General features: G+C 35.6%; 1 protein-coding gene and 1 non-coding gene across 2 annotated transcripts in view; both read right to left on the bottom strand.

Annotated features, from left to right (window-relative positions):
• Window positions 1-508: 508 nt before the first annotated feature.
• LOC113921093 lies at window positions 509-615 on the bottom strand. Its single transcript, XR_003519501.1, has one exon. It is a non-coding gene; the product is annotated as a U6 spliceosomal RNA (small nuclear RNA).
• Window positions 616-1,294: 679 nt separating this feature from the next.
• Window positions 1,295-27,945, bottom strand: part of LOC113920201 (uncharacterized protein KIAA1143-like) — a 59,583-nt gene continuing 32,932 nt past the window's right edge. The window contains exon 2 of the mRNA XM_027590507.2: window positions 1,295-1,729. Coding sequence (XP_027446308.2) covers window positions 1,675-1,729 — 55 coding nt within the window. The 3' untranslated portion in view covers window positions 1,295-1,674. The remainder of the gene's footprint in view (window positions 1,730-27,945) is intronic.

Below are 27,945 nucleotides of genomic sequence, written 5' to 3'. Positions count from 1 at the left end.
AGTGGACAAGTTTTCCTATTGCTGTCCCTACCAAAACTTTTCATCTCCCCAGTTTGCAAACATGTAATCAGATCCCCACTACCCTTACTAAGCATATTTTTACTATATGTCTTTAATCAAAACTCAAGAAAACATTTACCACAAAATTTTTTCCAAAAATAATAATTTTCCTAAGTTTTTAATTTTTATTTCAGTATAGTTAACATAAAATGTTATATTAGTTTCAGGTGCACAATATAGTGATTTGATGATTCTGTACATTACTCAGTGCTCATTATGATAAGCATCCTCTTCAATCCCCATCACCCATTTCACCCATACCCCCACCCAGCTCCCCTCTGGTAACCATCAATTTACTCTCTATAGTTAAGAATCTGTTCTTTGGTTTGTCTTTCTCTCTCTTTTCCTGCCCTTTGCTTGTTTATCGCGTTTCTTAAAATCCGCATAAGTGAAATCATATGGTATTTGTTTTTCTCTGACTGACCTATTCCACTTAGCATTATATTATAAAAATATGGAATACTTCATGAATTTTCATGTCATCCTTGTGCAAGGACCATGCTAATCGTCTCTATATCATTCCAATTTTAGTATATGTACTGCTGAAGCAAGCACTGTAATTGTTTTTTAAATAAACAAAAATACATGAATTCATGTGTAGTCCAAGTAAACAGCAATGAAAGATCATGTATCTACTTCATGTCTTTGTACATGTAGATTCATTCTTGTTCTATAAAGCTGTCCTTCTGGCTAACACATATCCAGAATCACTCATGTTCTGCAATGATTTCCCTATGGTTATTTATTTTTTGCAGTCAATTTACAATGAAGTAACTCCTCAGCACTTCCTTATATTAGAAATCTGAATCTTCTCGTGCTTTGAAAGCGCTTTCCTCCTACATGATGTAGCAGCTGTTTAGAGAGATTCTTAGACCGTGCTGCATCTTGGAGGGGAGAAGAATAATCCTGGGTACTGTTTTCTCAATTTTCCTGGCAATGAAGACGTGGACTTGGCCTCTGATATACTTGTATGCTTCTATTTCCCTTGCCATGATCTCTTCACCTGTCACAGGATCTCTGCCTCTGACATGCAGTATCTAGTGAGCATCAGGTGCTGAGGAAACTCAGCATGTTTTCAATTTTGGCTGTCAGCAACCACATTAAGGAAAGAAAACAGTGACAGCACAGAAACAATCTGGCATTTTATTTGTCCTTTTTTCTTATGTTCTCGTATGAAGTCATTAAGTCTTTGTCAGGGAAAATGTCATCACTACTCTCGCAAGAGGGCCATGTCAAAAGGGTGTGAACAGATTAAATAATTATTTCTGAGAAAAGGTGCATCACTGTCAAACATAATGTTAAAATTTAACTATGTGTTGCATATATTTAGTTGTGTCTGATGATTAATATTTTTCTGTGGAAAAAACCACTTGTGAGAATGTTTCATTCCTTTATTTTCTGAAGACTGGCCATGTATCCTCTGCAGTTCCTCATTTAATATCACAGACTCAGAAGCTATGGTGTAAGGCAGACATGTACCCTATAGTCCCATTTGAACACTAATTCATTAGAGGCTTCCCTAATGAGAATACAAGGCACTGAGTTGAATAGATTGATGAATGGAGAAGTGGGCTTTTCTCCTCCTGGATCATGTGGACACTCAGAGTGGTATTTCTACCCACTGACCCCACCACCACCGCACACGACACCCATATCGGTTGAATGAGACCTGTGAATGAGAAAAACAATTTTATTTTATTTTGTTTTGTTTTTGAAATCTCAATTCTTTTTTTAATTAAGTTTTTTAATTTTAATTCCAGTATAGTTTACATACAGTGTTATATTAGTTGCGGGTGTACAATGTAATGATTCAACAATTCCATACATTACTCAGTGCTCACCATGATAACAATTTTAAGAAGAATATTGTTCACTAGGAAATTTACCTCACATCATGACAATGAGCTGTCTTTGAGATTTAATTTCATAACCCTCTTCTTGTCAAGCTTTAAATTGAAATTCTCAACCTACTTTTAAGGTGCTTTCTTGTAACAATTGTGTATTCATAGAATTCAGAAGCATATATATGTGTATATATCTTTTAATATTTAAGTATAATAAAGTGTTTATCCATTCGTCTCTCTTTTAAGGGAACTATCAATATCTTGCCTGTCAAAAGGTTAACCTACTATGGTAAAATGATTGATCCCACGATATTGTCTACAAAATTAAATATATATCCCTTGTATTCTTCAGCAGAAACTATGATCCCAACAGTCTTCCCCATTTCTTCTTTCAAAACTCTCCTATATTTCTAACATATCTACAAAGCTGGACTATTTGTTATTCCCTAAATGTGCCCTGTATTTTCAGGCGCCTGGTGGCTCAATTGGTTAAGCAACTGCCTTCGGCTCAGGTCATGATCCTGGAGTCCCTGGATGGAGTCATGCATCAGGCTCCCTGCTCAGCAGGGAGTCTGCTTCTTCCTCTGACCCTCCTCCCTCTCATGTGCTTTCTCTCTCTGTCTCATTCTCTCTGTCTCAAATAATTAAATAAAATCTTTAAAAAAAATGTATCCTGTATTTTCAATGTCATTTAAAACTCTCCTTAGGTTCTTTACTCTGCCAACAGTGTGTTTCCTGTCTCCTTTATTTTCCTCAGTTCTGAAGCTTACTTAAAATATGTTTTCAAAATATCTTTGGGACAGATGACTTATGGAATCATGGCTTGGGGGAACTCTGTGGACCCTCACCCTGATGAAATAATAATAAGAGGTGAAAATTAGAAAAAAAAATAAATACATAAATGAGCAAAGGAACCGTTTAAAATCTCTGTAAATTGGCCAAAGTGCATGCAACAAATGAAGAAGCATATATTGAAGAAAATCTACTAATCTCATAAAACTTAGTCTATTGCATTTTAGTCATGTCCCCCACTCCCAACAGCAAGACGGAAACTACATTCTGAGTGGGTGAACAAGAATTTCTTCCCTAGATTCCAGTCTAGGGCAGCAGTGTCTCCCCAGGGGAGGCAAGGTACAGCATTTCTCATGTCTAAACTCATTGTTTCAGGGATTACCTTCCACCATGCAGCCCCTCACTCATAGGATAAAACTCCTATAGTAGACAGAGCAGTTCAAGAAAACAGAGACCCCAATCACCCTCCCTTCAGCTCACTTGTAGGGTGGAAGTTCCTTACCCAGAGAAGCAAGCCTCAAACAGAGAAAACTGCTCCTGACCAGCTCATTGTTCACAGAGAAAGGGCATCACTCTGAGAGGAGAGGGTCCCTGTCCCAGCACCCCACTCTGGAGTAGGAGCTCAGAGATTTTTCCCAGGGGGAAAGGCAGGCCATAACCAAAGAGATGTCTGAAGCTCTCCCCAAGTGCCCTGACTTTATTTGGGACAGTGTATTAGAGAAGTTCTACTGTAAGAATTCTCTCAAAGCAGTGGACATTTTTGTGGCAAGCAATCGAGAGGCTGGTAGCTTCATGTTAGCAAAGCTAAAATGTTAGAAAAGCCTGCTAGTTTAGTAGGAAGAACCAGGGAGAAAAACAGCAAAAGCAGCCCTCCTGGATTCAGAATAAGTCTTAAAGAACTGCCCTCAGAAATCGTCAATTCTGCAAATATTGGTAATCAATAACTCATGTTAACATGACTTAGGGAAATAACTAAATATTTTCACCAATTTATTCATCATTTTCTGTATATCCCTAAAACTATAATTACATAACTGCTGTTTCCTTACAATCTGTAGATCTTTAACTTAGAACAGACAATAAAATACAGATTTTATGTGTCCTAAAATAACCAACCGAAGAAAATACTTTCACAGTCACATTAGACATGAAAAAAATATATTAAAAAGTAGCTAAGCTATGTGGGGAAAAGATTAGAAAAATTTTAAAAACCATAAATCTGACATAAAAATTTGAAATATAGACATGAAATATGATAAAATAATTGAAGTTGCAAGAGCATGTATGTTATATTTACCATGTATAATTAAATTATATTTGTTTTTGAGTTATTTAAATGAAATAGGTGACTTACTATGTCTACTTTAAGGTTTATACATGTAATCATGACTTACAGATGTTTTAGTTTCCTGGTTTGTTTATATTTTTAACACTAAAGGAAATATTTTCCAGGAGAAGTGATGATAATCACATGGGTGTACTATATTAAGCAAGGCATTATATAATGGTTTTCATCTGACATAAAACATCTGGAGACACAAATCAGCAAAGTCTTCTGTTTCTTACTTTAGATAATTATATATAAATCTTCGTTCATATAACTTCTGCGTATTACGGGATAGAAAAAGTAAATCAAATTGTGTGGGGGAACAAGATGTGCATCTGGAAAAGAGATTATAAAATAAGAACAATTTAAGGACTCTGAAAATATTTAGGAATGCACTAGATATACCACTTTTTAAATTTAACAGTTCTTGTCAGTCATGAAGCAAGTTAAATATGAAAAAATGGCAATATATAGAATTATAACACAATGTCCCCAGGCACAGGGTAACTGGGTTTGTCGGTTCAGTGTCATAAACAGCTGGTACACCGATTCTCCACAACCTAGTGCCAAGCAGCCTGTACCTCTCCCAGGCAAGGGTTATCCTGTTAAAAGAAGGAGCCATAAAGAGAAAAGGGTCCCAGTACAGAAATTTAAAACTACACTGGCACAACAAAGACCTAAACGTATCATCCCTGTATTAGTTCTCTATACTGCACAGTTTCAGAAACCTAATGACTTAAAACAATACCCATGCGTAATGTCATAATTTCCATTTGTCAAAAGACTTAGCTGTATTTTCTGCTCAAGATCTTCCAAGTCTGCTGTCAAGATGTCAACTGGGCTGCCTTCTCATTTGGAGTCTTAGTCATGAAAAAATTCACTTCTAGTTTCTGTCAAGTTGTTGGCAGAATTCATTTCCTTGTGCTTCAACTCCTAAAGACAGGGGCCCTTCAGAGGCAGTTTACAGCATGCTGTTTGCTTCTTCAGGGCCAGTAAAAGCCCACGTCCTCTTGAAAGGGCTTTCACTAATTAAGTCAAGTCCACCACAAACTGCCTTTTGATTAATTCAAAATCAACTACTGAGGACCTTAACTGCATCTAAAAATCCTGTCATGTTTTTCATAGAACACAGAAACTAATCATTGGAGTAACATTTTATTATAATCCCAGACCCCACTCAAACTCAAAGGGATGGGATTATACAGAGTGTGAACATAAGCAGGCAAGAATCTTGTGTTTTATCTTAAAAGTCAGCCTACTTCTGTGCTTTTCTGTGGTATGATGGGCAGAGTAGGAGCACCCATGTCTTCTCTTTTTTTGCTGACTTTTGGTTATTGTGGCTCCCTTCTGCAATAAAACCTATTTATTAGCTTAGTAATTGTGGAATTCAAACAGCATCCTGATTTATGCATGCCAAATAGAGAGCTGTATGGGCTCCATATTGTATGGCAAGTTGACAACTTGCCCAGCTAGATGATTTACAGTATCTTCCTATTTTGTTTAAAGAGGGGTGTGTGTGTGTGTGTGTGTGTGTGTGTGCGCGCATGCAAGTGTTTGTACTGAGAAAAATGTTTACAATATTTTTCTCAACTCAACTCCATCTGCCTTATAGATTGAAAAGGTATTAAGGTATAGCACAATAGATTGTAATCATTTGAATCTGACTGCTTGCAAGGGCACTCCGCTACTTACTAGTGGGTGATATAGGAAAATTTGCTTACCTTTCTCTGTATGTTTTTATTTTCATGAAAAATGGAGATACAGAGTACATTGCTCTTATGGTGGTAGTGATACAAATTTGAGTTAACGTTAGTGTAAATGTGAATGCTGATATACTTCCATGTTTCCTGAAGTAATATTCAAAAAATTGGGAGAGAATACCTCCATGGCTAATGAGATCATTTCAAACAAAAACTTGGAAGTTAAATGAACATAATAAACATGGCATACTTGAACCAAACAGAAAACATGTTTTTAGACCTTCATTTAGATGGATTTCTATTCTGATCACAAATAAACATGAACCTAAGATATACCTGAAGCAGAACCAAATTTTAAGATTCAGCTCACAGATATTAAAAGAAAAAATAAATGCCACACACTTTCAATATATTCATCAAAGAAACATTTATTTTAGCTTAGACAGTATCTAAATGTTTACAATTGGTTATAGGGGACATAAAAACAATCTCAACCATGCTCTATTGAGAATTGAAGTCAAAAGTACCTATTCGGTGTAGGGTGTTACCTAGGATCCAGGAATTAAAGATGTATTTAACACCTTTTTGGAGTAACATCCTACTACTAATAGGACATATTTGATGGTTACTTAATGATCTATATTGTGTTTTTGACATATAACTCTGATTTAATCATACTCCAAAATATTTGAGTCATATAATATTATGTCACTTGTTCAAATGAGATTCAACCTCAGTCATTTTCCAAAATATTCAAAAGGAAAATTTCCAAACTCATTTTATGAGGCCAACATTACCTTGATCCCAAAATCAGACAAAGACCCCATCACAAAGGAAAATTACAGACCAATATCCCTGATGAACATGGATGCAAAAATTCTCACCAAAATACTAGCCAATAGGATCCAACCGTACATTAAAAGGATTATTCATCACAACCAAGTGGGATTTATTCCCGGGCTGCAAGGTTAGTTCAACATCTGCAAATCAATCAATGTGATATAATACATTAATAAAAGAACAAGAACCATACGACCCTCTCAACAGATGCAGAAAAAGCATTTGACAAAGTACAACATCTTTTCTTGATTAAAACTCTTCAGAGCGTGGGGATAGAAGGTACCTACCTCAATATCATCTATGAAAAACCCACAGCGAATATCATTCTCAATGGGGAAAAACTCAGAGCTTTCCCCCTAAGGTCAGGAACACAGCAGGGATGTCCACTATCACCACCGCTATTCAACAGAGTATTAGAAGTCCTAGCCACAGCAATCAGACAACAAAAAGAAATCAAAGGCATCCGAATGGGCAAAGAAGAAGTCAAACTCTCACTCTCTGCAGATGATATGATACTGTATGTGGAAAACCCAAAAGACTCCACCCCAAAACTGCTAGAACTCATACAGGAATTCAGTACAGTGGCAGGATATAACATCAATGCACAGAAACTGTGGTGTTCCTATACACCAAGAACAAGACAGAAGAAAGAGAAATTAAGGAGTCGATCCCATTTACAATTGCATCCAAAACCATAAGGTACCTAGGAATAAATTTAACCAAAGAGGCAAAGCATCTGTACTCAGAAAACTATAAAATATTCATGAAAGAAATTGAGGAAGCCACAAAGAAATGGAAAAACGTTCCATGATCATGGATTGGAAGAAGAAACATTGTGAAGATGTCAAAGCTACCTAGAGCAATCTACACATTCAATGCAATCCCTGTCAAAATACCATCCACTTTTTTCAAAGAAATGTAACAAATAATCCTAAAATTTGTATAGAATGAGAAAAGACCCTGAATAGCCAGAGGAATGTTGAAAAAGAAAAGCAAAGCTGGCGGCATCACAATTCCGGACTTCAAGCTCTATTACAAAGCTGTCATCATCAAGACAGTATGGTACTGGCACAAAAACAGACACATAGATCAATGGAACAGAATTGAGAGACCAGAAATGGACCCTCAACTCTACGGTCAACTAATCTTCGACAAAGCAGGAAAGAATGTCCAGTGGAAAAAAGACAGTCTTTTCAAAAAATTGTGTCTGGAAAATTGGACAGCCACATGCAGAAGAATGAAACTGGACATTTCCTTATATCACACACAAAAATAGACTCGAAATGGATGAAAGACCTCAATGTGAGACAGGAATCCATCAAAATCCTTGAGAACACAGGCAGCAACCTCTTCGACCTCAGCCGCGGCAACTTCTTCCTAGAAACGTCTCCAAAGTCAAGGAAAGCAAGGGCAAAAATGCACTATTGGGACTTCATCAAGATAAAAAGCTTTTTCACAGCAAAGGAAACAGTCCATAAAACCAAAAGACAACCGACAGAATGGGAGAAGATATTTGCAAATGACATATCAGATAAAGGGCTAGTATCCAAAATCTATAAAGAACTTATCAGACTCAACACCCAAAGAACAAATGATCCAATCAAGAAATGGGCAGAAGACATGAACAGACATTTTTCCAAAGAAGATATCCAAATGGCCAATAGACACAAGATAAAGGGCTCAACATCATTTGGCATCAGCAAAGTCCAAATAAAAACCTCAATGAGGTTCCACCTCACACTAGTCAGAACGGCTAGATTTTACAAATCAGAAAATGACGGATGTTGGCGAGGATGCAGAGAAAGGGGAACCCTCCTACACTGTTGGTGGGAAATCAAGCTGGTGCAGTCACTCTGGAAAAGAGTATGGAGTTTCCTCAAAAAGTTGAAAATAGAGCTACACTATGACCCAGCAATTGCACTACTGGGTATTTACCCAAAAGTTACAAATGTAGTGATCCGAAGGGGTACTTGCACCGCAGTGTTTATAGCAGCAATGTCCACAATAGCCAAACTGTGGAAAGAGCCAAGATATCTATCAACAGATGAATGGATAAAGAAGATGAGGTATATCTATATACAATGGAATATTATGCAGCCATCAAAAAAAAACCACGAAACCTTGCCATTTGCAACCACATGGATGGAACTAGAGGGTATTATGTTAAGCCAAATAAGTCAATCAGAGAAAGACATGTATCATATGATCTCATTGATAAGAGGAATTCTTAATCTCAGGAAACAAACTGAGGGTTGCTGGAGTCGGGGGGCTGGGAGGAATGGGGTGGCTGAGTGACAGACATTGGGGAGGGTATGTGCTATGGTGAGCGCTGTGAAGTGTGCAAGACTGATAAATCACAGACCTGTACCTCTGAAACAAATAATACATGATACATTAAAAAGAAAGGGAGAGAAAGAAGGTAGTAGGAAGAGAAAAATGAAGGGAGGGAAATCGGAGGGGGAGACAACCATGAGAGACTATGGACTCGGAGGGGAAAAAAAAGGTAATAAAGGCATTCTAGCTTCCACTTGAACCATGTGCTATGACTCCAAATCATTTGGATTTACCCTCGACCACATTGCCTCTAATATTCTACTGAGTGAAAAATGTCACACTGATTCCTTAATTCAAGTAAGGTATTCCTGTTCATCAGGGTTTAATACACTAGTCCTCACAGAAATGTTTGATATTTGTTAGAGGTTACCTCCCTAAAGAATGAACACTAATAATAGTGCATACCCTAGTAAATTACATGCTTTCCTTTTTTAAAAATATGAAACATAAAAATCCAAAATGTTTAACGAAATTAAAATGATCACAAATGTAGTCCTGTGCTTTATTTCCATCCATCAGAATATTTGTTTACCCAGACTTTGATGTTGATTCAAAGTGCCATTTCCCCATATTTCTTGACTCCTCATAACTGCATTTTACCTAATTTGTAAGTTATCTTATTAAATAAAGCATGTTTATTTTTCCTGTAATAAGAGGATGTTTAGGAGAAGCAAACTGCAGCTGTACAAGCATCTTCAATCACACAACCTCACGTATTCATGTTTGATGCAATTTTATGATATGGAAGACAGTTCCGAGTGAGATTAGCAGCAATATATCTTCATTAAAGGTTGTTGAGGAAAGTGCAATGATTTCAAATTTGTAAGCATATCGTTAGGCCAGAAAGAAAAGCAGTAAAGCATATTAACTTGTTTTGTTGCCGGTGTATCAAACTTTTGTAATCAGGACAGGAAAATAATGCTTGGTTTCTTTTAAACAGCAAAAAGAGTTAAATACAAAAGTGATTTTTATATCTTTTGTGTTTTAATTACTGTTTGAGCTATTACTAGAGAATTTTAATAATGTTTTAAAAATTTTGGATTTTCCATTAAGATTGACTTTAATGAACTACTTTTCATAAAAACTATTCAATGTGTCTTTCAAAATGTTATCACAGTTTCTTTTAAGTCTTTTGAATTTTATTTGACAGGCCAGCCAGACTACTCAGATAGCAGTCATATTTCAACCCAGAAATGTTTGGATATTTCCCAGTCATTTTTAAGCCATAATTTTTTCATGTACATGTGCAATTTTTTCATGCACACACATATTTTTTTCATTCTCAGTCCTTAATTCTTCTTAGAATAAATTGTCTTCAACCTAAATAACGTGATATAATACTGGTACTTTTACCCTTACTAATACTAATTCTGCTGTTATTACTACTACCAATAGTAATGGCAATCATAACAATAAGAGATTTTCCATTCTTTCTCTGGACATGATATATGCCCATATACATTTCACAGGTAACATCATATTTCATATTTATAAGATGCTGTGTATTAGTCATAATCATATTAATCATGTTTTACATATAGGGGATTGTAATTACCCACATTCATACAGGCAATAAGTGGTTGAATTTATTTATACAGACTTCCATAGATTCTGGAGTTTTCAGGGCAGAGTTAGGGAGGTTTTTCTTATTCCTGGAATATTATGATAGAAATCACCTGTTTAGTGCTTGTATGCTCTCCTTTTTCAGTATTTGCATGATTCCCTTTCCAGAGTTTAGATTTCTGATCCATTTGGTATTTAGCTTTGCATACAGTGTGACATGTGCATCCAGTTTTACCTTGTTTCCCAAATAACTGTCCAGTTAGCTCCACATGATATATTTTTAGATCATCTCATTTCTCTATGAATTTGAGATGCCACTTTTAGCTCTTGTGAAAATTCTGTATGAAAGAGTCCATATCTAAATTTTCTATTATGTTCCAAAGAAAGCTCATATTGCAGCAAATAACTATTTAAAATATAGAAGTGTTGTGATAAACTTCACTAGCTGATAAACCTGCACATGATTCAGGGTTCAATCGGAGAAGCCAACTTTCCTGTGTACTTGTTATAGAAGTGTGTGTGTGACTGTGGGAGATGAGCGAAAAGACTCTGTCTTTTGCTTTTTGATTTGAGGCTGGACCCTTTATAAAGCATGAAGAAGAAGTGGTCAAAAAAAAAAAGCTGGTAGAGAGTGGAGGAGAGCAACGACCCATTGCCACACACAGCAAACAGGTGGATACTAACTGTGTTTGTGTCTCAGCACCTCCCAATTCCATAAAGCCCGTGTCCTGCAGAAAACTTGGCAAATTTCGGCATGGACCTAAACCTGTATCTAGCTGCACAGCTGGGGAAGGTACAATAGCTTCTGGGGAACCGCTGTCCCTTTGCCCATGAGGTGAGCCAGCATTTAACTACCAACCTGTGCGAACTGAAACAGCACCTGGTGCTTCTTCATTGCCTTCTGATTATGAAAAAGATACGGATGCTGCTTCATGTTCACCTTCCAAATCACACACATTATATCTCTCCTGTCCTCTCCTAACTGGAATATATCGGGAGGAAAAATTTTAGGAAACGTAATTTAGCAGAGTCATGTGGATGTATCATAAAGCCACCGCAGTACAACTCATAAACCCAGCCTCCAAACAGGACTCCGAAAACCATATGTAGCTTCTCAATAAAACACGAATGGAGTCATGTTCCACCAGTTCTGATACAATTGTCATAAGTGCAACTGAAAACAAGCTGGCTCTTATTCCCACAAAAAGATATGTAAACTATATTCCATGTTTAGTTGATGTTCATTGTTTTTCTACGTGGGTCTCATTCCCCTGCTTACAACACAGATACTGAGATGTTGAGTTAACTACTGTTAACATACTTTGTTGTTGTTGATAGGGGAAGGTTAAAGGGGAAATTCTTATACATACATACTGTTGGGAGTTTAGCTAAGCCACTCCATTTTATTGCTGCCTCAGTATCCATTTTCTTTGGATCCAAGTTGACACTAAACCCCCACACAAGCACGTGTTCTAGGTCGCAGCCTGCAAAGTCACAAGCAAATCTGAGTTCCTGAAATGACTTTCCAAAGAGCCATTTTGGTAAACAGTCTCTTCCATCTCCCAGGCCCCTTAGATAAGAGCCCATGGAGATCACCAAAACCCCACTTTTGTTTGTTTGTTTGTTTTAATTGCCCAATCTGGCCATAGCTTGGGAATCCCAAAGCACTCTACTCATGGACTCTAATAAAGATTTTTGACCCAGGTTCTATCATTTGCTCTGCCTGCACCTTGCCTGGATCTCCCCTTGCAGCCCCTCCATGTACACCATGTACTTCCTCCAGGACCTATGAGGGACAAACCTCTCTATTTCAATTTCTCTTACTCCCTTTTCTTAAAACTTGGTTCACCATCCAACACCCAGAGGCTTTACTTAAATGTTAATTTAACAAAGCCATAACACATACATACACAAACAAATCTACTCCTATGAAAATAAGAAAGAACTATTGATAACCATTGTAGTTTTGTTTCTGCAACTCTTCTCATAATTATAGCTGGTATTTATAATTACCTTCTCCCCCATCCAATCTCTGTCTTTGGTGTTAGAAAGAACCTCAGCTGACTGTGTTTTTTTGTTTGTTTGTTTGTTTGCTTGTTTTGTTTTTTACCAGCTGGGATGACCAAAGCCTTAGTCCCTAGAGAATGAACCACACTGGGGTTATTGTCGTTTTCCAGGAACTTCTAACACAGGACATGGGAATACTAAGGAACACCCCTGGAAGATTTTCTACCTTCCAGATGTATTCCTCATTCCTCCTTCTGCATGGTAGCAACCCCAATCCTGCCTCAATTATCAAAATCAATCACGGGTACGGGAACACCCTTCTTTGCCAGTTGGTTTGTCGGGATGAGGCCCCCAAGTGTTTATGTGGCAGTCTCAACTTCTCCATGAAGAGAACCACTGTTTGTGCACAGTGGTGGAAGTATCCCTGATTTGGAATTAAGAACTCTACATCACCAGAACCTAACATTGCAGGGATAGGAAACAAATATTTTGCCAGTTGATTACTATGTGATTATCTCCATAAATATATTGCCACTGCATACCCCTTTAATACTATAAACAGAGTCAATAACACCTTAACATCTAATCAGATTAGGAAAACAACTCCAGATATCTAAGAATCAATTCACAGAATATATCCATTAAGGTTCTGTTTTCTGAAAACACTTTTAGTAGAAAATAATCTGTCAGTTCATGTTCAGTCAGAAAACAGAACCACTAGAATGGAGATAAAAACTGTTTTAAGGCTCTTGTCATTGTATCTGATACTGGAGCTTGAAATCTATAGAGCAGGCAGTCAGGAATAAAAATATTTTATACTTTCTTTTTGTTTTTTAAATAATTTTGGAATGGACATTGCTTCTCGCTTGATATTTGCAAATGTTACACATGCAATTTTATACTCATTTCATAAATTACTGAATTATTTTCATTTCATCTGCAATCAAACCATCTCAAGATGGGTTTTTAATTTTTTTTTAAATTTACTTTTTTTTTTCTTTTTCTATTTTTTTTTCTATTTGGTAAACTTATCTTGGCTTGAGTTTTTCTTTTGCCATCTTTGTCTCTTTCCACACTTCATGTTTTGTAGTTTTTCAAGTTGCCTCCATGCTGATGATGTGCTCTGAAATCCTGAAGACATTATATATCTGTAACTCAAGACTCCTGCCCTGTGGTAACATGGAAAACAGCACAGACTCAGATATCAACCCAACAGATGGTCCCACGTGGTTTTCTTTGCCCCCTCAAGCGTTGTTTTTGTTCCTGTTGTTGTTGTTTTGTGTTTTGTTTTGTGTGTGGGGGGGTTTCATTTTTATGTAAACATCCTAGGATAAGCAGTTCATGTTATAGTTTTTCATGTGAAATCTCGTATGAAATTTCATTTTATAGGCAGGGGAGCTCAACATCTTCCATCTCTGAGAGGAAGTCAGTTCCCTGGCTTGCCCTCCCATCATGCCCTTTCATCTGGCTTAAGGGTTAAATCACTGGTACCACATTTTTTTCCTTCTTTAGGAGAGGGGGGTCTTTATTTTTTTATTTTTTTAATTTTTATTTAAATTCAATTAATTAGCATATAACGTATTATTAGTTTCAGAGGGAGAAGTCAGTGATTCATCAGTCTTAATAATACCCAATGCTCATTATATCATGTGCCCTCCTTAATATCCATCACCCAGTTACCCCATCCCTCTACCCCCCCTCTCCTCCAGCAACCCTCAGTTTTTTTTCCCATGATTAAGAGTCTCTTATGATTTTCCCATGTTTCTTTAAGTGTTCATTAAAATTCCTTATCAAACACTTTAAAGATTTTGTACAATTTAATTTGGAACTTAGCAGGTCATAGATGAATTTTCAAGATAGTCTCATGTTTGAAACAAACTTGAAATTGTTTATGAGGAATATGCTGAGTTTAAAATGTAGGATGTAGAGTTTTATTTCAAGACCTTTGCTTATTGGGGAAGTAGAAAGCTGATGTTGGTGTCAGGAAGAAGAAAGGGTAGAAAATAGAGTTTAGAAGACAAGAAGGACATAGTGACGCTGTAGGCAGAGAAAAATGATGCAATAAATATAATGATGTGTCACTTCTTGAGCACTTACCATGTGTCAGAATTTTAAGTTAAATTATTTAAATTATTAATCTAATCTTCATCGTATTGATTAGGTGTTATTACTATTATCATTGCTATTATTGGTAAATTCAAGAAATTATAAACTTAATAAATTTGAGAAAATGACATTAAGTCATTTATCCAGGATCACACAGCTAATAATTTAATACAAATAGAGGCTATCTGAACCCAGAGTACCTGGAATCTTAAAAATCTTATCCTGGGAAGAAGGAGAGTGATGAATGAAATATCATTTGCTTGATAGAGGCAATCATTTTTCTCACTCATATGCTTATCACATGCATAATGATCAGGCTAATCAAATATTGAGACCAACTAGAGTAGCAAGAGCATGCAAAGGTGAAGCAAGATTAGTACAGAAGTCTAGGATCAGAAAGCTAGAGAATTCAATTTCATTCTTTGCCTATTTTGATCTTCTATTATAACTTCCCAAAAATATTTAAGGAAGGAGCAAAGCAAAGTAGCAAATAAACCTATATAACTGAACATGGTCAGGGATAAAAAGACAAACAAAATTTCTCTTGCTTTTTTGGAGGAAGTAACAGAGAGGACATGACCCACAGTTGCCCCAGGAACTGGACTCTGCAATCAGAGGCATCTCACCTTCTCCCCTGTGCTTGACGTGTACTCTCCCCACTGTTCCCACAGGGAAGCTGTTTCAAGGACCAGACTTGAAAGGCAATGTATTGTTGAGACAGTCTGGATCGTATACTGTGATTGAACCCGGTTAAGACCTCTCTATAAATGTTTACATCATGGCAGGTGGGGGCAGAGATCTACTCATCTTGTGGCTATGCAAGACAAGCCACATAGTAAGTTCCCTTGCTTGTTCAAACGGCTACCTACCAATCTGGAACGACTGACTCTTTCTTTGGTCTCCCCTTGCTCTCTGTGTTGAGGGGACTGTTTGTGAACCAACATGCTTTCATTATATTCCCTTGAGGACGTATATCAAAATCTCAAAGTCTTTATAAAAGAGTTATACTAATTTCCTTACTAACGAAAGAAAGTGAAGGGCTACCTCTAGATTGCTTTCTATCCTACTCAATCCACTGGTATCAAAGATGCCCTTGAAATAGCAGAGCTGGCTTGAGTGTGGGGAAAGAATGGATAACAGTACAAAACCACAGAAAGATGAAAGGAGATTGATGCAAGCAAGGAGCTTGAAGAATAGTACAGAGGACTCAGTGAAGCACAGTGGGAAACAATATAACAGAACTCCCTACTGATGAGAAGTGAGACCTTCCAACATCCCATGGAGTCGTGCCGGTGTCTGAGACAGAGCAACTCAATATGAGCAAAAACCTCATGCTGTGAGCGAGGAAAAGGAGTGTTGCTGAAAAAGATAATGTGAGCCACGATCAGAGTGATGATTAAGCTGTCTCTCGCTCAGTCTCTCTCTCTCTCTCTCTATGTATATATGAATATATATTCAAAAATATATTCAAAATATGTATATAGAATTATATAAAATGTATAAATGTATACATATTCAAAATGCATATAAAGAATGATAATAAAATGAATATCATAACATACCAAAGATTCCACATGCAGTTAAGTACTTATAAGTAATACATTTGTTAGGAATAGAAAATAATGAAAATAGGAAAAGAAATAATGGTCTAAGCTTTTAAAAAAATGTTATTGTTATTTCCTATATTCTTTCTGATATCCATTCCTCATTATGACTTTTACCAGTTTTTTCTTTAGCAAAAATAATGAGTTTAAATGCATATAACCATTTATGGCAATTAATTTCATCACTTGAAATGTTCACTCCTGACATACATCTCTATCTCAGGATTGAAGTCAGAGCCTACTTCACTTGCCCCTAATTCATTTTCTTTCTTTCTTTCTCTTTCTTTCTTTCTTTCTTTCTCTTTCTTTCTTTCTTTCTTTCTTTCTTTCTTTCTTTCTTTCTTTCTTTCTTTCTTTCTTTCTTTCTTTCTTTCTTTCTTTTTCTTTCTCTTTCTTTCTCTTTCTTTCTTTCTTTCTTTCTTTCTTTCTTTCTTTCTTTCTTTCTTTCTTTCTTTCTTCTTTCTTTCTTTCCTTTCTTTCTTCTTTCTTTCTTTTTTCAATGCATTTATTTGAGAGAGAGAGAGCAAGGGATGGAGGGGCAGAAGGAGAGGGAGAGAGAGTTTCAAGCAGACTCTCCGCTAATCACAGAGTCTCAATCTCAGGATCCTGAGATCACAAGCTGAGCTGAAACCAAGTGAACCACCCAGGCACCCCTAATTCATTTTCTTTCTGACTGCATCCCCCCTTGTTTTTATCTCTCTCCACCTCTCTCATTCTTATCTTCTCATCTATAAAAAGATTTCTATGTATTTATTTAAATTTTGATGATTTACTTATGTGACAAAATATTCCCTGAGCACTAAATAGTACAAAAGATAACTTTTTAAGAAATAAAAGATGATAAATGTTAATCCCATGCCATAATAGAGCAATGATAGAATCATCCTTTGCTTCCTCTATTCTCCCACACCTGGAGTTTTTTGTTTTTTTTTTTTAAAGATTTTATTTCTTTATTTGACAGAGAGAGAGCGAGAGAGCGAGAGAGGGAACATGAGCAGGGGGAGTGGGAGAGGGAGAAGCAGGCCTCCCGCTGAGCAGGGAGCCCAATGCGGGGCTTGATCCCAGGACCCCGTGATCATGACCTGAGCTGAAGGCAGACACTTAATGACTGAGCCACCCAGGTGCCCCCCACACCTGGAGTTTTGTCTCCTTCTCTGTACACACAGTGTGGCTATGCATAAACAAAACCTCACTCTGATATCTCTTGCCTGGTAAAAATATCTCCCATTGCTCAGCAAGGGCATGGTCTCCCTCTGCAGATACATTAAATCTCTATTGTGAATGTTCTGTATTCCTGGGATTATTTTGGCTGTTCTTTCTGAAGGTGACCGTTGGCTGACTGTCCTACAGAGCTGGAGCATTAACGGGTTGCTGCTCTGGTCAAGCAGGCTTTCCCCATGTAAGTGGGCCTTGTGTTTGGGTCCAAACTGTATGAACTGCCACTCCTCTTCCATGTACTGGGCCCCAGTTAAGAGGTGGAGGATTTACCTGACATCCCTTCCACATCTGTGGCTTCCTCTCATTTCCCTTTCTTACATTAGTAAAACTGAAGCCCCTTATGGAAATGTAGAGCCCCTGGGGCTGCGGTACCCAGACCTACTGTTAGCAAGCTCATTTCTTAATTCTGATGGTTCTCCTCCCGTCCTCCTCTTTTTGTATCAAAAAGCTGATCATATGTCTTCCTGTCACTCCATTTTTAACCTAATTTAATTTTACTACATTTAAATTATTATATTTAAATTATTTTGTAGATTATTTACTTAATTTATTCAAATTCCTGCATGCAATACAGTAAAAGTTTTACTATATGCAAATTGCCATATACAATATGGTTTGAATTTTTACTGCATTTAAAACAATGAACATAAAGCCATTTTGGTCAATTGTCATTAAAGTAGTTAAGCAGGATCTGGGTATAAATACAAAGTTTTATTGTTAGGTTCCTGTCCTGTGTGTTTGTTATTTTTGATATTATCAAATGTAGTAAGTAATCATATATTATAAAAAACACTCTAAGATAACTAGAAGAAAATGTCATTTTTTATCTGGATTGTTCTTTCATGACAACCATAAGTATAAATGAGAAGGATATAAATGATGAAAATGGCATAATTTACAATATATAATTCAAAATGTCTGAGATCAAAGCACTCAATAAACCAAAATTGAAGAAAATAGAAAAAACAAAAATAATTGCAATATGCATTAAGTTGATATTAATATTCTATGGTTCAAATATTGTTCTTTTGTAGGTATAAATTGTCATCACTTTTTTGGAGGGCACTTTTATAATATAATTTTTTTGACAAAACTATCCCACTTGAATGAATTTAACCTGAAGAAATAATTTACAATCTTGCAATTCCACCACTGTCAATTTATTCTGGGGAAATACCTGAAATGGATATCATTTGCAATTCTTATATATTATTTAAAATCGCAAGAAATTAGAAGCAAGGAAACTAAATGTCCAATAAAATGGGATAGGTAAATAAGTTTGTCTCATACAGCATAATATAGTAATATGCATGAATTAATACTGTTTAGGAGAATATGTAATAAAGAGGGATCGTAGATGTTGAACTGTAGCAAAAATACCATTTCTGTTCTGTTGGGCTTTCTAAGCAAATTTTATTAAAATTTGGGACCTGCGTTAAAAGTTGAGCCTGGGAGTTAAATTATGACTGTAACTAGTGATACCTGCAGGGAGATTTACCTCCCTTGAAGGATTACATTTCCAGGAGGAATAAGAGCTGGAACTCTTGAAATCATTCCTGAGTTGTAAAACTGAAGAAAAGGGTTTCACTTCCTGGAGGAGTAATTTATTTACATTTTAGAGTAAAGGGTCTGGACCTTTCTCTTTTGTATTTCCAAGGAGAAATTGTTTGCTCTAGGGAATGAAAGACCTCCTACTCAAGAGAGGATAAGAAATAGCTCTCTTTCTTCTATATAACCAAGCAGCTTCATTTTCCGTGGGCTCCTCACCTGCAATAGACTCAGTTATGTGTAAGATGTCACCTACCTCGCATCAACTTAGACCAGGGGCTAGAACTGGGGCAACAGGGTACCAGTGTGGTGATTACTATACGGAAGAATAATCTGTTCTGCTCCAGAAACCTCATGTTGATATTTAGGATAATATTTGTAAGTATAGATACTAAAAATCAGAATATACTAGTAAATGAAAACCTACGTCTTAGAGACGGTGTGATCCTAGTTCCAGAGCTTTTGCTTATTACCCGTGCTTGTCTAACCACAATTCATTTACTTAGCCTATAAAAACTTAATAATACAGATAAAAAGTTAAAATATTTAAGAATATGGTAAAAGGCAGTGGTAGTTTAAGTAAAACATGCTCTAGTAACTATTTTTTAATATACTTAATTTTAAGTAAGTAAATTTTAAAAGTAAATATTAAGTAATATTCACTTAATATTTAAGTAAAATTTAACAAGATTTAATTTATATACAAAAAATGCATCCATTTAATTCTAAATATGACATAAATGCAATTATACAATAGAAAGTCTCTTGTGTCTGGCTTTTTTCACTTTGCAGAACACTTTTAAAATTTGTTCATTATTTATACTAAATTAATAATCCCAACTCACGTTGTTAGTATTCCATCTGACCATCTGGGAAATCAATGACCACATCACACTAAATAACTGCAAGATCGAATGCATCAGTCTCAGAGATATTAGTGAGCAGATTACAATTCTATTCTCAAGTACAAGGCATGAATTTCTCAGCACAACAAACTGTACAGATATGAGAAGGAAGTTCCTGAAACCTGGAGTACATACAGGGTGGGGAGGAATATTTCATTTACTATAACAAGTAGTTTGCTCCGCATGCCATTACTTGGAAAGGGAGATGGGGTTCTGTGCTAAGAGGGCACCAGATGAAGGCTTCGGTGTGGGCACTGCTCCATAATAAACTGAAGTTGCTTTGAGTACCTTCCACATTCTATTTTATTCACAGAGAATTTTTGCAGTAAATAATATACCAGTGACTTTGATTGGAAGCATGAAAAATAGTACATGCTATGTTCTGATTCACATATCCCAGCATTAAACTTTGTAACTACAGCACTGCTCATTATAGGCTCAGATTTTTATGACTTATTTTTTAAAACCAATCTTACTCCATCTCTTCAATGACACCCTCAGGATCACAGACTTAAGATTCTCATTACATCATTTTTTTTCATTACTGTATGTACAGACATATACCCTGCTAAAGCAGAAATGTAAATTTAATCAGATGCAATACAGCATCTTTAGAAAGATAGCACATATCTAACACCTGTCAGCTCATCAAAGTTTGGTCTACTACTCTACAAATTACTATATATATCATTCCTGACACCTAAACTGATGTAGAGTATAACACACAACTTATAAATTTTGTAAGACACACAAGCAAGACATATGCAGCAGAGTATATGTTCTCAAGCTTGGTCTTAGACACTTAAAAAGTAATGACAACCTAAAACCATTTTTGTTTATCTGGGATATGTTATGCATATGCATAACAATTCAATTGGAATTGCAAAATTTAAAAATACACAGAGAGGCAGGGCATGAAAGACAGTCATATAAGCAGGGAACAATAGATCAACAGATCAGCCAATTAAAAAAGACAGTTGTCTAGGGCAAATGCGTTAAAAATGTAGCCTGGAGCTTCTGTGCTTCTCAGTGTAGAGGCCAAGGAAATCTGAAGGCACTTAAAAGACCAGAGACACAAACAGAACACCCCAGATACCCAAAAAAGGTTTTGTGATGGCAGAAATGATTTTCGTTATGGTTGTTCTATTGTATTTTAAAAGATTGGATTGTGTCATTTGAGAATCTTCTGGAACTTCATTGATGACATCTTGAAAATTTGGCCATAAACTATTTTAAATGCTTGAAATTTGTCAGCTCTATAAATGAGGACATCTAATGGATACATAAGGACATTTTTTCCAATTAGTTGTCAGATGCTATCTGCCCCACATATTTGCCCCCCCATCCTTGAATATTTGTATATTTTACTTGATTCTATTTTATGTAAATCTCAAACATTTAAATACCAGGTTGTTTAAGTTAAAATGTTATTTTAAAGGAACATTAATTAAATTTCAATATCAAAATTTATTTCCAATATGCTTTTTCAGATCATTCATTAAATTAAAAGAAAAATATGAATCTCTAGAAGGTGACATGTGAAATAAACCAAAATATATCTATGTGATTCTATTTAGCCAAAGTATTAAAAATGGGTAATTCTTTTGGTAATGAAATAAATGAGAATGAAATCAAACACCATTAAAACATTATTTTAAAAATTTAGATTGTTGTAAATACTGGCTTATCATTCAATGAGTACATTCTTATTCTCTTTAGGAATGGTTAATAAATACAGCTTGGTTCATTGAAAATACGCATCAAGCACTCAGAATCATTTTACGGAGATTTGAATCAAAATTTAAATTATAAGTTAACAAATTTTCTTATTCAATGTGAAAATGAAAATATTAGAGATATTGATTTATAATATTGACCTGAAAGGAGAATATGATTTATGAAAAATGTATATGAATGCTTATTTAAACAACATTTAAGAGTATTATTTCCTGGCATATTTGATAGTCTGTATATAACTTTATCATTTAATAAAATCAATAATAATTGCTTGGCTAGTTTTCTTCTTTATGGAACAGGATAACATATTTCTCAATACCTATATATAGAAAATTATAATAAATGACTTAGTAGGATTTACTACGTCCTAGCAGGAAGAGCAAAGAAATCCTGGAAGCCATTGACTTGAGAATTTATTGCTAGTCATAGAGGGGTAGAACATTTTACTCACAATGTACTTCCTTCTTTTCATGAAAGAGGCAAAATTGGAAGTAATTTTTTTTCAGTTAGAAATCATAATCTATAAGGTTAGAATTTCACACATCTAATTCATTTAGCTAAAATAGTAACATCAAGCCGTTGAAAACAGAAGGGAGTGTCGGAAAAGTTTCCACTGCTCTGCATATGGTAACACTATATGAGGGAATTTATGGACCTTCTATTCCAAAAGCACCTTTAAAAGCAGACTTCTGGGGCGCCTGGGTGGCTCAGTTGGCTAAGCGACTGCCTTCGGCTCAGGTCATGATCCTGGAGTCCCGGGATCGAGTCCCGCATCGGGCTCCCTGCTCAGCGGGGAGTCTGCTTCTCCCTCGGACCCTCTTCCCTCTCGTGCTTTCTATCTCTCATTCTCTCTCTCTCTCAAATAAATAAATAAAATCTTAAAAAAAAAAAAAAAAAAAAGCAGACTTCTGGTTAGTTTCCTGTCTCTTCTAATATAACCCCATTTGCATTGCTGTTTTATTATGCATTTATTACAATAGATTGCTGGTATAATATATTTTATATCGGGCTTTGTTTTCTTACATGGATTGATTTTTCCATGAAACCCTCTTCTGTTCCATTTCATATAGAAGTACCAAATAGCTTTCTTGTTTGTTCAGTCAAATAAGAATTGCATGCTTTGTAGTTCAGTTATACAGTTATTTGCCAGATTAATTCTTGCTTCATTAGTTAATTTTAGAAAGCAATAAATGTTGTGAAGACAGCAAACTGGGGTAATATGACACAGAGATTGCATGGGGAAAGTAGTTATTTTAGATATCACGGGTTTAAATCCTATTTACAGAGGTGCCTGTGTGGCTCAGTCATTTGGGCATCTGCCTTCCGCACAGATCGTGATCCCAGGGTCCTGGGATCAAGCCCCACATCAAGCTCCCTTCTCAGCAGGAAGCCTGCTTCTCCCTCTCTGTCTGCCCCTCCCCCGTTCATGCTCTCTTCTCTCTCTCAAAATAAATAAATAAAATCTTAAAAAAAAATTAATCCCATTTACATTAAGACATGTATTATACAGAGATGAAGACATTATTTGTGCAAAGATGAAGAAAATATCTGAGAGAGAAGTCAGAGCAAGTGTAATGACGCTGAATTACAAACACATTTGCTGTCTTAGTGTTAAGAAAATGCCTGACATGAGGTCAGGGAAGCAGTAGAATGGCAGATTATGTAGGATCTTAAAGGCCATGGTAAAAAATTGCCATGCGAATTTATGCCCCTGTCTTCAAACAACGGAATTAACTATGGAGGCAGCCTCTATTAGATTATAGATTGTAATAACCTCTGAAGATGTCCATGCCCTAATTCTCTGAACATGTTATAGTACATGAAAAAGAACTTTGCAAATGGAATTCGGTTTTAGATTTTACAATCTAAGAGAGATTATTCTGGATTAACCGGATGGGACCAGATAATCACATGGGCCCTTAGAAATGGAAGAAAGCAGAAAGATAGGTCAAAGAAATGTGTAATTTAATTTATATCACATTCTGGCAAAGACAAAACTATCCTGACCGAAAATAGATGTTGCATGATGGGACTTTGGGGAAGAGTTGACAATAACAGTGTAAAGGAAAATTGGGGAGAACTGAAAATATTCTATATCTTGATTTGTTATGGTTGCATGATTGTATACATTTGTCAAAATTCATAGAACTCTTACCAAAAAAAGAGTAAATTTTACTATTGGTAAATTATACTTCAATAAAACTTTGTTATAGAAAGTTGCAAATATTTTACTCACGTGTTTAGAAGATTAAAAAAGCACATAAAAAATAAAATAAAATAGCATACGAAACAAATGAAAATGGGAAGTAAGATAGACAATAATATAAATTAACTAACTGAAAAATACAATAAGAATTGAAACATACATGTTACATTTTAAATTTGGCTTCTTTTACTTAGCATAATGTGATGAAATTTCATCCTTATAGTTTCATGCATCAGTAATTTTCCCTTGTATTTCTTTTTTTAAGATTTTATTTATTTATTTGAGAAAGAGAGAGAGCATGAGTGGGAGAGGGGCAGAGGGAGAAGCAGTCTTTCCCCTGAGCAGGGAACCCCAATGCAGGTCTCAATCCCAAGACCCTGAGATCATGACCTGGACCAAGGCAGATGCATAACCAACTGAGCCACCCAGGTGCCCCTCCCTTCTATTTCTAAGTAATATTCTATTGTATAGATATATTATATTTCTTTTTCCATTTCCCAGCTGAAGGACATTTGAATTGTTTCAAATTTGGGGTGATTATGAATTAAAGTGTTATAAGCATTCAAGTACAGATTTTTGTCTGAACACAAGTTTTAGTTTCTCTTGAGCAAATACCCAAGATTAGAATTACTAGGTCATACTTGAGGTTTTGAAGAGGTTTATAAGAATCTGGAAAACTATTTTCCAAGTAGTTCTAACAATTTTTGATCCTACCTGAGATGGAAGGATTGGCCACCACTACAAGAAAGTCACAGAAAGCAATTTTAACCAAACTACACAGCAAATGCTCTCATATCTCCAGGGCACAGGTAAAGAAAGACCCATGAGTTGAGTCTGGAAGAAGGGGAAAATAAAACAAAAAAACAAAACCCCCTCCACTTTCAGAGGAGTGCAAAAAAATCTATTGTGTGTCCACAGTATTAGAAGTCTCTTATTTTGAGGGATCAACACAACACTGTTCTGCATAACATCCACCAGATAATAGAGGGCAGAAGTAGGTGGCCATGAAAAGGAAAGGCTGGGTAGTGGCAGCTTTATGGCTTCTATTTTCCTTTTTGCAATTTTCTTTATTATTTTCAGTATACATATTATATATTGTTTTTAGGTTATCCAATTAATTAAAAATCTTCCAATGCTAGTTTTCCTTTCATATTGTATTTGTTGACCTACATTCATGATATTGTAACTTCATGTTTGGTAGTTTTGTTTGTGTGATCATTTTCAGGAAACTTGTTTACTATAGGTAATCTCAAGTAGGCTTTGCTTTTGAAAGTGACCCTCCTGAGCAATTTTTGTACTCACTTCTGCTATCTGCCTCAAGAGTATCATCAGCTTTTAAATTGCTGAACCATTTGTTCAGTTAGAAAAGTTATAGAATAAACTATATTATAGGATTTTTATATTTCAACTGTATAATTTTTATTTGTCATTGAATCAGAGTTACATTTTCTTCTTTTTCTAAGTTACAAAGTAGCTGTTTCAACCCTTTATAAAGATCAAAGATTTTTTTATTGGAAAAATTTAAGTAGCAAATTCATGATTAATTTTCTTTTATTTTGAAATCAATCCTATTTTAGCAGTTTTAAGAGCTTTTTTTTCCATGTTTCAAGTTTTTATTTAAATTCTAATTAAGGAACACATAGTTTAATATTTGTTTCAGGAGTAGAATTTAGTGATTCATCACTTACATATAACACCCAGTGCTCATCACAACAAGTGCCCTCCTTATCATTCATTTTGCCCATCCTCCCACCCATCACCCATCTCCCCTCTAGCAACCCCCAATTTGTGCTATATAGCTAAGAGTTTCTTATGGTTTGCCTCACATTTTTTTCCTTCCCCTATGTTCTGTTTTGTTTCTTAAATTCCACATATGAGTGAAATCATATGGTATTTGTCTATCTCAGACTGACTTATTTTGCTTAGCGTAATACACTATAGCTCCATCCATCTTGTTGCAAATGGCAAGATGTCCACTCTGACCATTGTTATTTAACATAGAACTGGAAGTCCTAGCCTCACCAATCAGACAACAAAAAGAAATAAAAGGCATCTAAATCAGCAAGGAAGAAGTCAAACTTTCACTATTCACAGACATGATACTCAATGTAGAAAACTCCAAAGACTCCACCAAGAAATTACTAGAACTGATACACAAATTCAGTTAAGTTACAGGTACAAAATCAATGTACAGAAATCTGTTGCATTTCTATACACCAATAATGAAGCAGCAGAAAAAGAAATCAAGGAATCAATCCCACCTACAGTTGCACCAAAATCCGTAAGATATCTAGGAATAAACCTAACCAAAGAGGTAAAAGATCTGTTTTCTGAAGAATATAGAATACTGATGAAAGAAATTGAAGATGACACGAAGAAATGGAAAAACATTCCATGCTAATGGATTAGAAAAACAAACAGTGTTAAAATGTCTATACTACCCAAAGCAGTCTATACGTTTAGTGCAATCCCTATCAAAATACCCACAGCTTTTTGGAATAAACAATCCTAAAATTTGTATGGAACCACAAAAGACCCCAAATAACTAAAGCAATCTTGAAAAAGAAAAGCAAAGCTGGAGGCATCACAATTCCAAACTTCAGGTTATACTACAAAGCTACAGTGATCAAAACAATGTGGTACTGGTACAAAAACAGACACATAGATCAATGGAACAAAACAGAAAACCCAGAAATAGACTCACAACTATATGGTCAACTAATCTTTAACAAAGCAGGAAAGAATATCCAATGGAAAAAAGGCAGTCTTTTCAACAAATGGTGTTGGGAAAACTGGACAGTAACATGCAGAAAAATGAAACGGGACCATTTTCTTACAGCATACACAAAAATAAATTCAAAATGGGTGAAAAAATTAAATGTGACATAAGAAACTATCAAAATCCTAGGGGAGAAGACAGGCAGCAACGTCTTTGACCTCAGCCATAGCCACTTCTTACTAGACACATCTCTGGAGGAAAAGGAAACAAAAGCAAAAATGAACAATTGGGACTTCATCAAGATAAAAAGCTTTTGCACAGAGAAGGAAACAATCAGCAGAACTAAAGGCAACCTACAGAATGGGAGAAGATATTTGCAAATGACATATCTAATAAAGGGTTAGTATCCAAAATCTATAAAGAATTCATCAAACTCAACACCCAAAAGCACATAATCCAGTTAAGAAATGGGCAGAAAACATGATTAGATATTTTTCCAAAGAAGATATCCAGATGGTTAAGACACATGAAAAGATGCTCAGTATCACTCATCATCAGGGAAATACAAATCAAAACTCTGACGAGATACCACCTCACATCTGTCAGAATGGTTAAAATTAACAACACAGGAAACAACTGGTGTTGGCAAGGATGTGGGGAAAAAGGAACACTCTTTACACTACTGGTAGGAATGCAAAGTGGAAAACAGTATGGAGCCTCCACAAAAAGTTAAAAATTGAACTACTCTATGACCCAACAATTGTACTATGAGGTATTTACTCTATAACGTAAATTACTTTCAATATCTAGGTATGTGTGTGTATATACAGTCACTTCTGTGAAAATGTTTCCTATACAAAAGACTACTGTTTTTAGATAGACTGTCCATTTTATCCCTCTCTCTGCTATATTCTATAATCTTATAAAAAGATAAACTTAATTGAAAATAATGCTGATGAGGGCATATTCTTAATAAACTCTTCCATCCAGAAGAAATATTCTAGATTTTTCTATACATTCTCCATTTCCTTAGGTCTGAGGATGCTATCCTCAAGGCAATACTAATTAGTAGACAAACAAACAAAAGAAGAAATTAATAAAACCCAGATGTTAACCTTTAAAATTCTCTCATTAATTTAGTAAGAAAATTTAAACTTTAGAATCCATAAGGACTGTTTTAGCATTTGTATACATAATGGCCTGTATGTGAAGTATTTTTCAAAATTGCATATTCTTTAATTTAGGACCTTACATAGTATCTCTGAATCTAAAACAGGTATAAAATATACATATGTGTATATATATATAAATTTTAACAACCCTGCTTATTCAGTCTTCAAGACCATGTAGAAAAGTGTGAATAGGGAAGTTTATAATGGGATATCACACTGACAAGTAATGTAAAATAACATTTAACACACTGATAGCAGAGAGA

This window comes from Zalophus californianus, chromosome 3, assembly GCF_009762305.2.
Source record: "Zalophus californianus isolate mZalCal1 chromosome 3, mZalCal1.pri.v2, whole genome shotgun sequence".
In the NCBI taxonomy this organism is placed as follows: Eukaryota; Metazoa; Chordata; class Mammalia; order Carnivora; family Otariidae; genus Zalophus; species Zalophus californianus.
The sequence above is the reverse complement of the archived record's forward strand: the minus strand, read 5'-3'. Positions and strand labels throughout refer to the sequence as shown.